This window comes from Macrobrachium nipponense, chromosome 1 (genome assembly GCF_015104395.2).
Source record: "Macrobrachium nipponense isolate FS-2020 chromosome 1, ASM1510439v2, whole genome shotgun sequence".
NCBI classification, from domain to species: domain Eukaryota; kingdom Metazoa; phylum Arthropoda; class Malacostraca; order Decapoda; family Palaemonidae; genus Macrobrachium; species Macrobrachium nipponense.
The window spans coordinates 151,195,299-151,209,060 of NC_087200.1; the positions used below are offsets into that span (position 1 = coordinate 151,195,299).

Below are 13,762 nucleotides of genomic sequence, written 5' to 3' on the forward strand. Positions count from 1 at the left end.
AAGATCCTAGAATCATAGTTAAAACCCCAAAGATCATACGTTACAATACCACAATCACATCACAAAATTCATGAATCTAGATGTGTTTTCCCCTGATATCCATACAAATAACCAACAATTCTCTATATATAAAGTCTAGGTCTGAAATGTAATCTGTGCAAAGATTTGTTCGCATGATATCAAATGTTCAGTCTTCTTAGCAATTTACACTTACACAGACCTGTATAATAAATATAAAGTCTAGGTCTGAAATGTAATCTGTGCAAAAAAAAAAAAAATTGTAGGCATGGGTGACAAATTGTTAAATTGTTCATACAGTATTATCATCCCAAACTTATGAAGTTATATAATCTTAAATATCATAAGATCCCTAGAATCATAAGTTAAAACCCCAAAGATCATACGTTACAATACCACAATCACATCACAAAAATTCATGAATCTAAGATGTGTTTTCCCCTGCTATCCATACAAATAACCAACAATTCTCTATAATATAAAAGTCTAGGTCTGAAATGTAATCTGTGCAAAAAAAAATTGTAGGCATGGGTGACAAATTGTTAAATTGTTCATACCAGTATTATCATCCCAAACTTATGAAGTTATATAATCTTAAATCATAAGATCCCTAGAATCATAAGTTAAAACCCCAAAGATCATACGTTACAATACCACAATCACATCACAAAATTCATGAATCTAGATGTGTTTCCCCTGATATCCATACAAATAACCAACAATTCTCTATATATGAATACTATTAAGGTTACTTTCTTCTCTAAGAGTTGTAATACTTGATGTACAAGAATCCTTCATAGAGGGTTTTTCATCTAATGTAATTCAAAAACAAAACATGGATGCACACAAAAACACTCATATTGAATAATTTAAAACACAAGAAGAACCTTCAACCTAAATCAAAATTCCTGTTACATGTACTGCACCTACAGCCTAGACAACAAAATCAAAGATGATACTACTATAAAGCTGTAATGTCATCATAAGCCTAAATTCTTAAAACTCAGGCTACATATACTACATATATAACCTGTACTCTTAAAACTTATATGAACTCAAGCTATTTTCTTTCTACCTCTGATAAAATATAATACTGTCAAATTCTTTCACAACCTCAAGTGACAAACATGCAATCAGTAATAGCCTACTAAGTGCCATTAAGCAACGCTCTAGGTTTCTGTACACAAAACAATTATTCAATTATCAAACTGTTAATTTCAGATTTAGAAAATAACAAAGTTCTGAGATTTTAATTATGTAAATCTAAACCTTAATGAAAGCAGATAAAAAAAAGGAAAAAATACCATTACTACTACTTATCAATATTACCAATCAAATAAGCAGTAGAGATATTTGCTTAGAACATATCGAGGATATAAACTAGCAATAAATACAAACTACCCAATCTGCAGCAATTTAAGTAGTTTACCAAAAAGTCTTTAAATATTGAAATTTTTGAAGTAAAACATGTAAATTACCACAACTCAAAATTTAAATACTTTTAAAGGACATTATTTCACAAAAGTGGATAATAACAAATGAGAACAAACGTCTATACATTAGTAACTACTTATAGTAAGAAGATTCAATATAAATTAGGGGTCTAAAAGTATTGTTACAGTAATTGAAATCTTGTTTATCTCTGTATGTACATTGGTTCAAAACTGTCAAACAACTTATGATAAAATTCTATTACAAATCTCGCAACAATATGTACAAGACAGATACATTAATCACAACCTCACAAACATCACGTTTCCTCTTGGATGCTGCTGACTGACCCATTGATATTAAGGGATCCAAAGTTGGAGGGTGGTGTCTGTTGAGGAACTACTTCAGATGAACCCAAGACACTAAAATTGATTGGAGGACTCTCATGGGATGAATTTAACTCTGGTGCAACCTCTGCTGGGTTAGCTTGGCTTTCTTGGTCATCTGACTCGAGCCACTTTTTTATTTCTTCTTGATACATACGCCTTTGCAAGACATCTCTTGTCCTCCTCCTTGTGCCTACATACTGGACCATACCCTACATGGGAGAAAAAGCACATAATGAAAATAATCAGTGAGATACTGTACAGCCAAGGAAATGGAAGTTTAACAAGGCCATATTACTGAAAAAACCTGAGTCACTGAAATAAAACTACTAGTGGTTGGATGAATATAGTGAAATTCCTTTGAAGCTACACACCTACCTAATATGTATTATAATCATAACATAAATAGGAAGGAATGCTCTTCATAAACAGAGCATTACAAGGAAGAAATAGCCATTACAGTATGTACAATTTCCATTTATATTTTTTTCAACTAGATCTCTGAGTTATTAAGTTATTACTCTCATAGGTCACATTAATGGTTTGTTAGTATGAACAAAAATAACATCTAATAAATAACCATTTATAAGCAGTACTTGGATAAACAAACAGCTGAATTCTCTGATGCTCTGCATTAGTCATTCAAAATAAGTTTCAAAATGTTTTTTCTGGGCTCAGCCGTGTCGCTCCCGTGAAATATGTCTGCTTTAGCACTATTTCTAGTAAAATATTGCTATAATACCAGAGAACTGCTAAATTGGACATGTCAGAAGCTTCTGACTCGCTCACCTATATAAAAGGTGTCGGTATAAAACTGGGGCGAGTGTTAAACACTACCACAGCAACCCCTCCAATTAGCCTTTTCCTCATCAAAAGACCCTAAATACGGGGAGCCGACCCATAGGTCACACCTAGCTACCCCGTTGAAGGCGGCTGTGACGTCATACTTTTCGATAGCCATATAGTGTTCGTACGTTCGAATATAGCTATTTGTTCTTTTATTTTTATTCTTGGTTACGGATCGTCAATCTACCTCTTCACCCAAGTTAAGTACTGGTTCCGCCCTTTTTCAATATTTAGAGAGTGAATTTGCCTTTCGTTTTGCCTTTATTTAGGATTTTATTAGGCGTCACTTATAAGTAGCAGGCGGGCGGCAAGTCGCCTTTACGGCTTACCCTTGAATTGTACCGATTTCGAGTGGTCTTCCTCTCTGCTTGTAACATGTGATATTTCAGTACATATATTTATTTATTTCTTGGGTGGCAGTTTTTAGTCGATCCTATTTTCGTTTATGTTTTGTTATTTTCATTATTTTCATGTTTTTCACGGGGGTCTTCATTCGAGCACGTTTCTTTATTTCGTGCTTCGCCGTTTATCCACCCCCCCCCCCCTATTATTTTTAAGTTTGGTTTATTTCATTCAAGAATTTTCCCTTTTTTCTTTTCGGTAGGCAAGTAGTTTTTCCCTTTTGCGCCCACCGTTATCGAGTGGCCTTCATTGCGGTTTTATATTTTACGTAAGTTTATTTTCATTTCCCCCGTGTTAAAGCATGATTTTCTTTTAGCTTTATTTAATTATTGCTGCACAGCATTCTCCACATGGACACTGGATCATGTCACCTGGCCATAAAGTAGGTGGGTTTAATGGATGTGTCCAAACAAATAATCTTTCATGGATCTGGGATGTGATCAGTGGACTACAGGAATCTTGACAGTTATAAAACCGAAGAAACAATCTTTCACTGATAGGAGATGCAATCAAAGGCGTACAGTCTTACAACAAGCCACCACACTCCTGGGTTGGGATCTATCATATCTTCGCTGCCCAGCGACACAAGATGTAGGGTTGCGACGTGAGGTCAAGGTGACCGTACCCTCCCAAGTATGAAACACCCTCTCTCCCACATCACCCATAGACCTATCGTAAGGGACTGATGGACTCCCAACCTCCCCCCATTCCTTACCTTTGGTGGAAGATAGATCCTCAGTCAAGATCACCAGCCTTTGTGAGTCTTCCGACCTTTTCCCTCCACCCACCCCCACCAGTGGTGGATGACCAAAATGACCATGATGGGATTGACAAATAGCAGACACAAGCCAGTAGAAAAAGAAAAGATCCTCTCATTTGCCTACTGGACTGAACCCCAACAAGCATGACTCAACTCGCCGACACCCTACCTGAAACCTAAAAAGAGATTTCCTGTTGTGATTCATAATTTGTGCTCATCGGTGAAGCTAGATGCCACACTATAGTCAATCTTCCCGCAGCTCCAACCCTCTTATCTTCCATGACCTCCCACACAAAATTAAACAAAGTGACTTACAAGATTACCTCCCAATTTCATCACCTCGATGTTCTTACAGATGTGAACTTCGGTCCTAATATAAAAGTCTCAAGACAACATAATTCATTGATCTTACTGACACTCCATTTAGGGGTATAGGCAAATTTCACCTTCTACCACAAGAGTCAGCAAACCTCCCACCATGAGTGACTGTCCACCCCAGCAAGCCAACCCCCAATCAAACCAAATGTTCAACTCACTCAAATCACAATTTTGTGAGTAGCCATGAATACATTAAATATAATGTCACAGTATATTTTTGGCCTCAAGTTGAATATTCCTCTCCTAAACATACTCTGCAAAGACTTCACAGCATCATTGCACTGCAAGAAATGTTCCTTTGGACATAAAACCTTGTCGTTTGCAACTCAGTGCATAAAGACTTCAGAGCTTTCTCGACATCATCGATACAAGTTACAGATCACATCACAGCCAGTTACCCGAAAGGGGGCCTTATTTTCCTGTGGCACAAATCTTTACACAATACTATAGTGAATGTGATGAGTTGATGCCTTATAGGAGTGATAGATTGCTAGGTCTTCAAGTGACGGTAGGGGACTCTCATATTCTAATAATTAATGTTTACACGCCCTAAGAAAGTATCATTAATTCTGATCAATATTGCATGATCCTCGGTGAGTTACATAGCATTATTCACAATTCTACTGCTGATCATATTTGTATAATTGGGGACCTTAATTCTCAGCCCAAAAAACAACTTTATAACAAACTTACTTGCTTGTCAAATTCGCACTTTCCAAATTACTGATGTTATGCTCCTCTCCCACTCTTCTTAAATGTACTACTTATGTACAAAATACAACTGACACAATTACAACCTCCTGGCTGGACCACTACATCATGTCTCTGCATCTTTATGAATCAATGTGACCTACAACCTTCACTATGATCTTGCAACTCAATACCCAATCCCTCCCTACCATGAACCCCCTAACTGGTCACCTACCTGCTGTGAACTGGGAATTTAAAAATCAACAGAAAACCAGATCCTTTAGGGTGATCCTGGAAAATAGGTTGTGCAATAGTTCAAGTGGCAGATGCCTTAATTTGCACTAACCCAAAATGTAGAAATGACCACCACAGGAGAGATCTAAGAGAATTCTATTTGAATATATAGCTGCTATACAGTGGTACCTCGACATACGAAAGGCTCAGCTTACGAAAAACTCGAGATACAAAAGCAAATACGAAAAATCTTACAGCTCTACATACGAAAAGTTTTCAAGATATGAAAGGTTGTTGCTGTAAAGTCCCAAGATTCGCCCGGACCACCGAGAACAATTTTAAAACTCCACGCCGCCAACTGAGTAAACTTGCCACCACCTCCTCCCGCTCTCCCATTGGTTCCTGATGCTAGTCACCCCATAAGGTCCTGCTCTCCTATTGGAAAGCATCTACCCCTTGTGCTTTAAGTATTCTATTGGTAAAAGGATGCTGTAAATTGAAAAACTTATTCATGCAATACATTTAATAAAAAAAAACATTAGGTAAAGATAGAATAAAGAATAGAAATGAATGGTTATTATACTGTTTGGTAGTTTCAGTAGTTGAAGAGAGATAATGAAAATTTATGGCTTACTGTGTAAAGTGATTGCTTGGCGATCGTTCGATACTTGTAAGTGCTGGATGTAAACAGAAGTTTGGAAGCTTTTTTTGTTTGTTAATGGTTACTTAATAATTATTTGAAATGAGTACATGCAATACACTTAATAAAAAATTGTGAATTAGATATCATAAAATATAAAATAAATCAGACTGCCAACAAATACGTATTTTTTAGAATTCTTCTTCTGTTTTATTATTACGTTACGTATATGTATGTTTCATTATAGCTGTCAGTAACTCGGTATCTCCATTAGGTAAAGATAGAATAAAGAATAAAAATGAATGGTTAATATACTATTTGGTAGTTTCATTAGTTGAAGAGAGATACTAATGACAATTTATGGCTTACTGTGTGCTAGGAAAAATGATTGCTTGGCGTTCGTTCGATACTCATAAGACGGGTAAGAGCTGAATGTAAACAATCGATTGGAAGGTTTTTTGTTTGTTTGTTTGTGTATTATAGTTAATGATTAATTAATAATTATTTGAAATGAGTACATACTGATTATTTATAGATTTTATTGGCATATTCTAAGCTTTTAGCTCTTAGGTTTAGATGTCAGAATCATAGACTAGGCTACAGTACCAACCGCTAACATAGGCTAGGCTTATTGCTAAGGGACATATGCTAAAGTCCTAATATATGCAGTAAAAATGGGGTTGAACATTACATGCAGTTGAATATTACTCAAGTATGTACAGTATTTTGCCTTTTTGGAGTCATATTTCTTCCGTCGGATCGGCGTCGTAACCCTAGAACATGTGTTTTAGGCCTGGAAATATAATTTACTGGGGTGTTTTTGGAGGGCTTGGAACGGATTAGCCATTTTACATGTAAAATGTGGTCCAAGATATGAAAACTTCATGATACGAAGGGCGCCTCGGAACGAATTAATTTCGTATCTCGAGGTACTACTGTACTTGGCTCTGGCAGGAATACCTTTAGATTTCATCAAGGCAACGCTCATAACATACCTCACTGGAATGACTTGGTTCAAGATCTGTATGTATTCACACTCACAAGAAACGTTTTTATTGTGGAGGCAAAATGGTAGCCAGAGGGAAGAACACTGCATTTCTAATGAGACAGGCAAAAGTGCATTTCAAACTTGCTCTTAAGCACTGCAGACAGAATGAAAACCAACTAAGAGCAGATGCAAAGCACTTTAGTCTGAATGAAACGCAACTACGAGCAGATGCAATGTCTACAAAATTAGAATTGGGTGATTACCCTCATCTCTGGAATGACATTCAATCCCTAAATCTCAAAACTAAGGAACTATCACAAAGAGTAGGAGAATCCATTAGCAATTGAGGCTATCGCAAGAATTTGGGGCAATCACTTTAGGACTGTCCTAAATTGCATGAACGATCAAACTCCCAAAGGGAAGTAGATAACCTTACTGATAATATTAAATTTCTGGGCCAAGCCCATGTCGCTTTGTGAAATATCCCTTTAGTTCAATATTTTCTTAAGGTAAATAACCAGAGAAAAATAAAAGAGGGGGATGTCAAGAGTATCCTGACTTGCCCACCCTAAATAAAAAGAGGGTGTCGGTATGGTACTGGGGCGAGTGAGACCACTACCACGGACCTCTTGCCATTTAGATCTCTCTTCCATCAAAATTCCCCTGCCAGAGAGAGCTGGTACACAGCCCGCGCCAGCAACTACTACTACTCACCCACCGACGCCACCACCAGCACCTCTGGTGGACATCCTTTCCGTTAGCGACATCTTGCCCACACATGATTTTCTTGCTCTCTGTGTTTGTGTTCACTAACCTGGATTTATCTGCAACCATGGAATTCCAAGCCATTGCAGCAGCTGAGTTAAGTACTGTCGAAAGGTTACACATAATTTTAGCCAGTCAGGATCCGTTTTCAACTGTTTTTTAGGTATATTAACGGCACTTCCTCGTCTGGTCTCGGGCTCGCCATGCCGGCTCGCCTCGTGTTTCTTTACTAGCTCCTTCGGTCTTCCATACCATCGTGGCTATTACTGTGCAGTATTTATGATTCATTTTATGATTATTTTTATGTGTGGTGCAAGATGTGCTACCGAATTTATCATTTTATCATCGTATTATTCGGAAATCCTATGCCTTTATGTCTTAGCTCAGTGTTCATGCATGCATGTGCCTTGTCTAGGTCTGTTAGGCATGTGGGTTCATACCCATCTCTTTTTAGGCCTGCCACCCTGGCCGTCGCCCTCCGTTTTACGTATCGGCAGAGGCCAGCTCCCAGTAGTTGGACTACCTACCTCCCAGGTAGGCTAGCCTAGCTTATCCTGGACGCCCTCCTTTTTCTTTGCTCTCAATTTCCTTCTTTTCCCATTTAATACGATGAGTATTATGTATTTTATTTGTCTGACCCACCCGCCTGCGTGGTCCTACCACGTTCGCGGTGGGCCAGTCGATCGCCACGAGCCACCAGCTCAGTCCCCCATCCTGCCTTCCTCCCCATAGCATGGGGGGAGGCAGCCCACGCTCGCTCATGGTCGCCATGGCAACCAACCGGGCTCTCCTCCCCTCTTCCTCCCTTCCCAGGGAGGATACGGTAGTTACGGGGTGGGGGGTCTTGAATCTGGCTCGTTGTACCGTTCTCTCCCGGGGATCTGGGGGGGGGTCCCTCGTGTGTTCGGGTTGGGTTGGCCACCCCTCCCGCTCGTACTGGGTCCTCTTCGGGTCTTGTAGCAGCTCTCTCCTCCCTCGGTCTCCCCCCCACCATCCGCAGCGCTAGCGGCGGACTCACTGGCCTCTGCCAGCTCAGGTCGGGTAGCGGAGAGTAGCTCTTACATGCATCTGTTTTTCTTACATTTATAATACTTTTATGTTTCAATTGTATTTGTTATCACTATGTTATAATTTCCACTTGTCTGGCGGAGTGCCCGCTCACCATCCGGGTTCTCCTCCTGCTTGTGGAAATTTTGTACGGCTTTTGAAAGCCTGAAGTTTGGTATTGGCACAGTCCCAATCTTCTAAGCTTCTGATCCACTCCCTTTGAGCTTGATCCCGGCTATAGATGACTGTTTCTTTTGGGATCCTATCCTCCCTTCTCATTGCCGTCTCTGTCAGACAAGCATAGCCCATAAAGGGTGGCTGGAGATTGGCGGGGTGGAACTCGAAGTCTTCTATTCTTCGAGTACCACAATCCGGCAAAGTCAACATGCCAACCTTAAAGGGGGCATAAGCTGCAACCCTCCATGGATTGTTCGCCATGAAGGGAGGAAGGGATTCATAGTCTGGCATGGGTTGTACCACCATACCTGACTGTGGGAGAACTGCTGCGGGATTCTCCCTGAGGCCCGCCATCAGATTCTCCTGATTTGTCAGTCGCTCCGAAATACTCCGGATCGACTGACCAGACTCCTCGAACGAGGTGGAGATGCGTGAGAACATCTGATCAAACCTGTCGTTAACTAAGTTACCGACCAGGTTCCCCATCTGCTGCATTATATTCGCAGTAAATGCCTCTGTGTCGAAGGGACTAGGGTCCCTGATAGATATGGGAGTCTTAGGACGTACTCCAGTGAACGTTGAAGGCTCAGGCTCTGTAGAAGCACGGGCCTTATCCTTAGAGGCCTTGCCTCTGGACCCTTTTGAATGTGAAGTCGAAGAAGACTTCGATTTCTCTGCTCCGGGGTGGTGAGCCAGACTTATGAGACGTGGAAGACGTCGTCTAAGAAGACGTGGTCTTCTTAGACGACGTCCTCTCTATGGTCTTCACTTCCCGCTTCCCTTTCAGATTCCGAAAAGCCTTGGAAGGAAGAAGAAGAATGAATAGGAGAAGACGATCCAGACAAGCCCAAGGGAAGCCCTTGAGCCCCCAACAAACCTACCTCAACTAACAAGTTACCTTGTTCACCTACTGCCATTGGCTCTATGTTCAGGTCCAGGGTAGCTACTTCTTCGGCGATCTCCGGGTTGCCCTGGGCCGCCAGCGCCTGCGCCACCTGCTGCTGAATGGCGACGATGCATGGAGCCGCCGCTGCTGGGTCGACGTATCCGGTTGGTTTCCCGCCTGGGAAGAGGCGGACAGCTATACTCTTGTCCAGGATGTACGGCTGCCCCTTGGACACGTTCTTCCCGAACCCGCCGACCCAGGCCCTCAGAGTAGCCGATGCGGCGTCCTTCACGGCGGCAGCCTGGAAGAGAGGGTCATTGTAATCCTTACAACGAAGCCCCAAAGTTATACGATTAAGTATCTAAAACTAAATAATATTTATATCTCTTATCAGATTGCTTGAATAACCAGTATAAGCACAGTACTCCAGTAAATACTTACTCCGGAGGAAAACTGATCCACCAGATCATAGCAGATGGAGCAGGCTTCGTGATGCCATACCACCATGTCACCATGGCGGATGGCACAGGGGGCATGAGTTCGGCAGACCTCATGGCCACAGGGGTCCTGCAATATGGCATTGCAGCCGGGTTCTTGACAGTTGGTAGCCTGTAAGTGAACAGATACATGAGTATCGGCAGTTACTAACAGGACTAGCCCATTAAGAGATATAAGACTCCGCTGCATGCCGGAGTGAAAAAATTTTTGGGCATTAGCCCTCTCCTGATCTCCTGTAGAGATAAGTCCGTAAGACCTGGTAGTACTAGTCAGATAGTACAAGGACGGCGGAGGAACATGAGGGTTAATCCAGATAAATAACAAAAGTAGGTGGAGCTCAGCTCCGCCGTATAAAAATTTTGCAGGCAGGAGGAGAACCCGGATGGTGAGCGGGCACTCCGCTGGTCTAGCGGAATTTGATAGCATAATGATAACACAAATGTAATAAATATATATATAAACATATACAGAAGCATGTAAAGAGCTACTCTCCGTCACCCCCCAAGGAACTGGCGGAGCCAGTTGAGCCCGCCGCTGGCGCGGTGGGTAAGCAGGGGGTGACCGAGGTAGGAGAGAGCTGAGGAGGAACCCGAGGAAGGCCGAGTACGATCGGGCGAGGTAGCCAACCCAGCCCGAACGCACAAGGGCCCCCCCCTGGAACCCAGGAAGAGAACGGTATGAAGAGCCAGACTCAGGAACCCCCACCGTGACTCCCGAATCCTCTCTGGGGAGAGAGGAAGAGAGGAGGAGAGCCCGGTTGGTTGCCGTGGTAACCGTGAGCAAGCGAGACCTGCCTCCCCCCCCCGCTAGGGGGAGGGAAGCAAGTAGGGGGACTGAGCTGGTGGCTCGTGGCGATCGTCTGGCCCACCGCGAACGTGGTAGGACCATGCGGACGGAAAGACCAGGCGAACTGAGATAGCCTAGGCTAGCCCAAACCGTCTCTAACATGCAACATAATAAATAAAACATCGTATCAGAATAGAAAGGAAGGGAATCAAAAGAGAAAGGGAAAGAAGCGTCCTAGAGAAGCTAGGCTAAACTACCTGGAAGGTAAGAAGCCCAACTAATCGGGAGCTGGCCTCTGCCGATACATAGAAACGGAGGGCGACGGCCAGGGTGGTAGGACTAAAGAGAGAAAGGGGCATATGACCCCACATGCCTAACAGACCTAGACAAAGGCACATGCATGCATGAACACTGAGCTAAGACATAAAGGCATAAGATTCCCAAAATACAATGCAATAAAATATAAACATCAGTAGCACACCTTGCACCACATGTAAAATTAATCATAATTACTGCACAGCCTTAGCTACAATGGTATGGAAGACCGAAGGAGCTATAAATGAATCACACGAGGCGAGCCAGTATGGTGAGCCTAAAACCATGACGCAGGAGGCACCGTTATAATACGTACCTAAAAAACGGTTTAAAATGGGTCCTGTCTGGTTAAAATTACGTGTAACACTTAGGCAGTACTTAACTTCTGCGGCGATGGCTTGGAGTTCCATAATGGTGAGTAAAATCCAAAGCGAAAGCACAAAACACGAGAGAGAAAAAAGCATGTGCGGGCATGGTGTCGCTAATGGAAAGGATGACCACTAGAGGCGCTGGTGTTGGCGTGGGGGAGCAAGTAGTAGTAGTTGCTGGCGCAGGCTGTGTACCAGCTCTCTCTAGCAGGGGGATTTTGGTGGAGGAGAGGTCTAAATGACAAGAGGTCCGTGGTAGTGGTTTCACTCGCCTCAGTACCATACCGACACCCTCTTTTTATTTAGGGTGAGCAAGTCAGGATACTCTGACATCCCCCTCTTTAATTTTTCTCTGGTAATGTTAGCATTATTTACCTTAGAAATATGAACTGAAGGGATATCTCACAAAGCAACACAGGCTGAGCTCAGAAATGCAAAATAATCAATATTTGAAGGTTTTTTTTATGTAAAATGCAGTAAGAATGCAGTTTACATAGTTTTCAATGCACCCCAAGCATTAAAAGTATGGTTTTCTTAGGATTTTTTATGATGTTCCGGCTTAGCACGACGATTTTCGGCTTACGACGCGTCTCAAGAATGGAACCCCCGTCGTAACCCGGGGACTACCTGTATTATTTTAGTTGCATATGTCAAAATTGTACAGTCTCAACCTTCTTTTTTCAGATAGTAAGCTTCAGAAAAATTCTCTTCACTTTATGATGCACTGACCTTAACCCTTAAACGCCGACTGGACGTATTTTACGTCAACATTTTTTGTCTCTCGGGTGCCGACTGGACGTATTTTACGTCGACATACAAAAGTTTTTTTAAAAATTCGCGGAAAAATACTTTTAGGCTACCAGCCAAAAACTCTTGAACCACATGCCTTGGGGGATGCTGGGAGTTCACGGATCAAGGTGTTGTTTTGTTTACAATCGTTACACAGGCGCGCAAGCGCGAATTTCTTTCTTGCCGCACTAAAAAGTATCTGTGACACATCTCGGAAATTATTTCGTCACTTTGACATAATTTTTGTACCATTTTAAATTAGCCGTTACATGGAGTATTATATATGAAAATGTGCGCATTTCTATGAAGAATACAACAAAAAAATACTCATGATTGTAGCTTTTATCAGTTTTGAGATATTTTGAGATATTTTCATATAAATAACGATAAGTGCCAAAATTTCAACTTTCGGTCAACTTTGACTCTATCGAAATGGTCGAAAAACGCAATTGTAAGCTAAAACTCTAATATTTTAGTAATATTCAATCATTTAACTTAATTTTGCAACTAATTAGAAGTCTCTAGCACAATATTTCGATTTATGGTGAATTTATGAAAAAACTTTTTCCTTACGTCCGCGCGGTAACTCTTCCGAAAAAATCATACATGCGATTGTGGTAATGTTTGCACCATTTTAAATTAGCCGTTACATAAAGTTTTATATATGAAAATGTGTGCAATTTCATGCACAATACAACTAAAAGCAACCCATGGTTGTAGATTTATCAATTTTGAAATATTTTCATATTAAAAATGATAAGTGACAAATTTTCAACCTTCGGTCAACTTTGACTCTACCGAAATGGTCGAAAAACGCAATTGTAAGCTAAACCGATTATATTCTAGTAATATTCAAGCATTTACCTTCAGTTTGCAACAAATTGGAAGTCTCTAGCACAATATTTCGATTTATGTTTATGGTGAATTTATGAAAAAAATAACATTTTTTTACGTCCGCAGCGGTAACTCTTCAGAAAAAAATCATACGTGCGATTGTGGTAATGTTTGCACCATTTTAAATTAGCCGTTACATAAAGTTTTATATATGAAAATGTGCGCAATTTCATGTAGAATACAAAAAAGATAATTGAAGGTTTGTAGCTTTTTCTCATTTTTGAAATATTTGCATATAAATCACGATAAAATAGAAAAAAAAACCACGTTTCGGAACGGTTCGAGGTCAACTTTGACTTTCTACCGAAATGGTCGAAAAACGCAATTGTAAGCTATAACTCTTACAGTCTAGCAATATTCAGTCATTTATCTTCATCTTGAAGCAAATTCGAAGTCTCTAGCAAAATATTTAGATTTATGGTGAATTTTAAAAAAAATCTTTCCTTCCCTCCGCACGCGGATTC

General features: G+C 41.0%; 1 protein-coding gene across 1 annotated transcript in view; it reads right to left on the reverse strand.

Moving 5' to 3' along the window:
- Positions 1–508: 508 nt before the first annotated feature.
- Positions 509–13,762, reverse strand: part of LOC135219761 (two pore channel protein 1-like) — a gene marked incomplete in the record, with an annotated part of 767,111 nt that continues 753,857 nt past the window's right edge. The window contains 1 exon segment of the mRNA XM_064256806.1: positions 509–2,047. Coding sequence (XP_064112876.1) covers positions 1,769–2,047 — 279 coding nt within the window.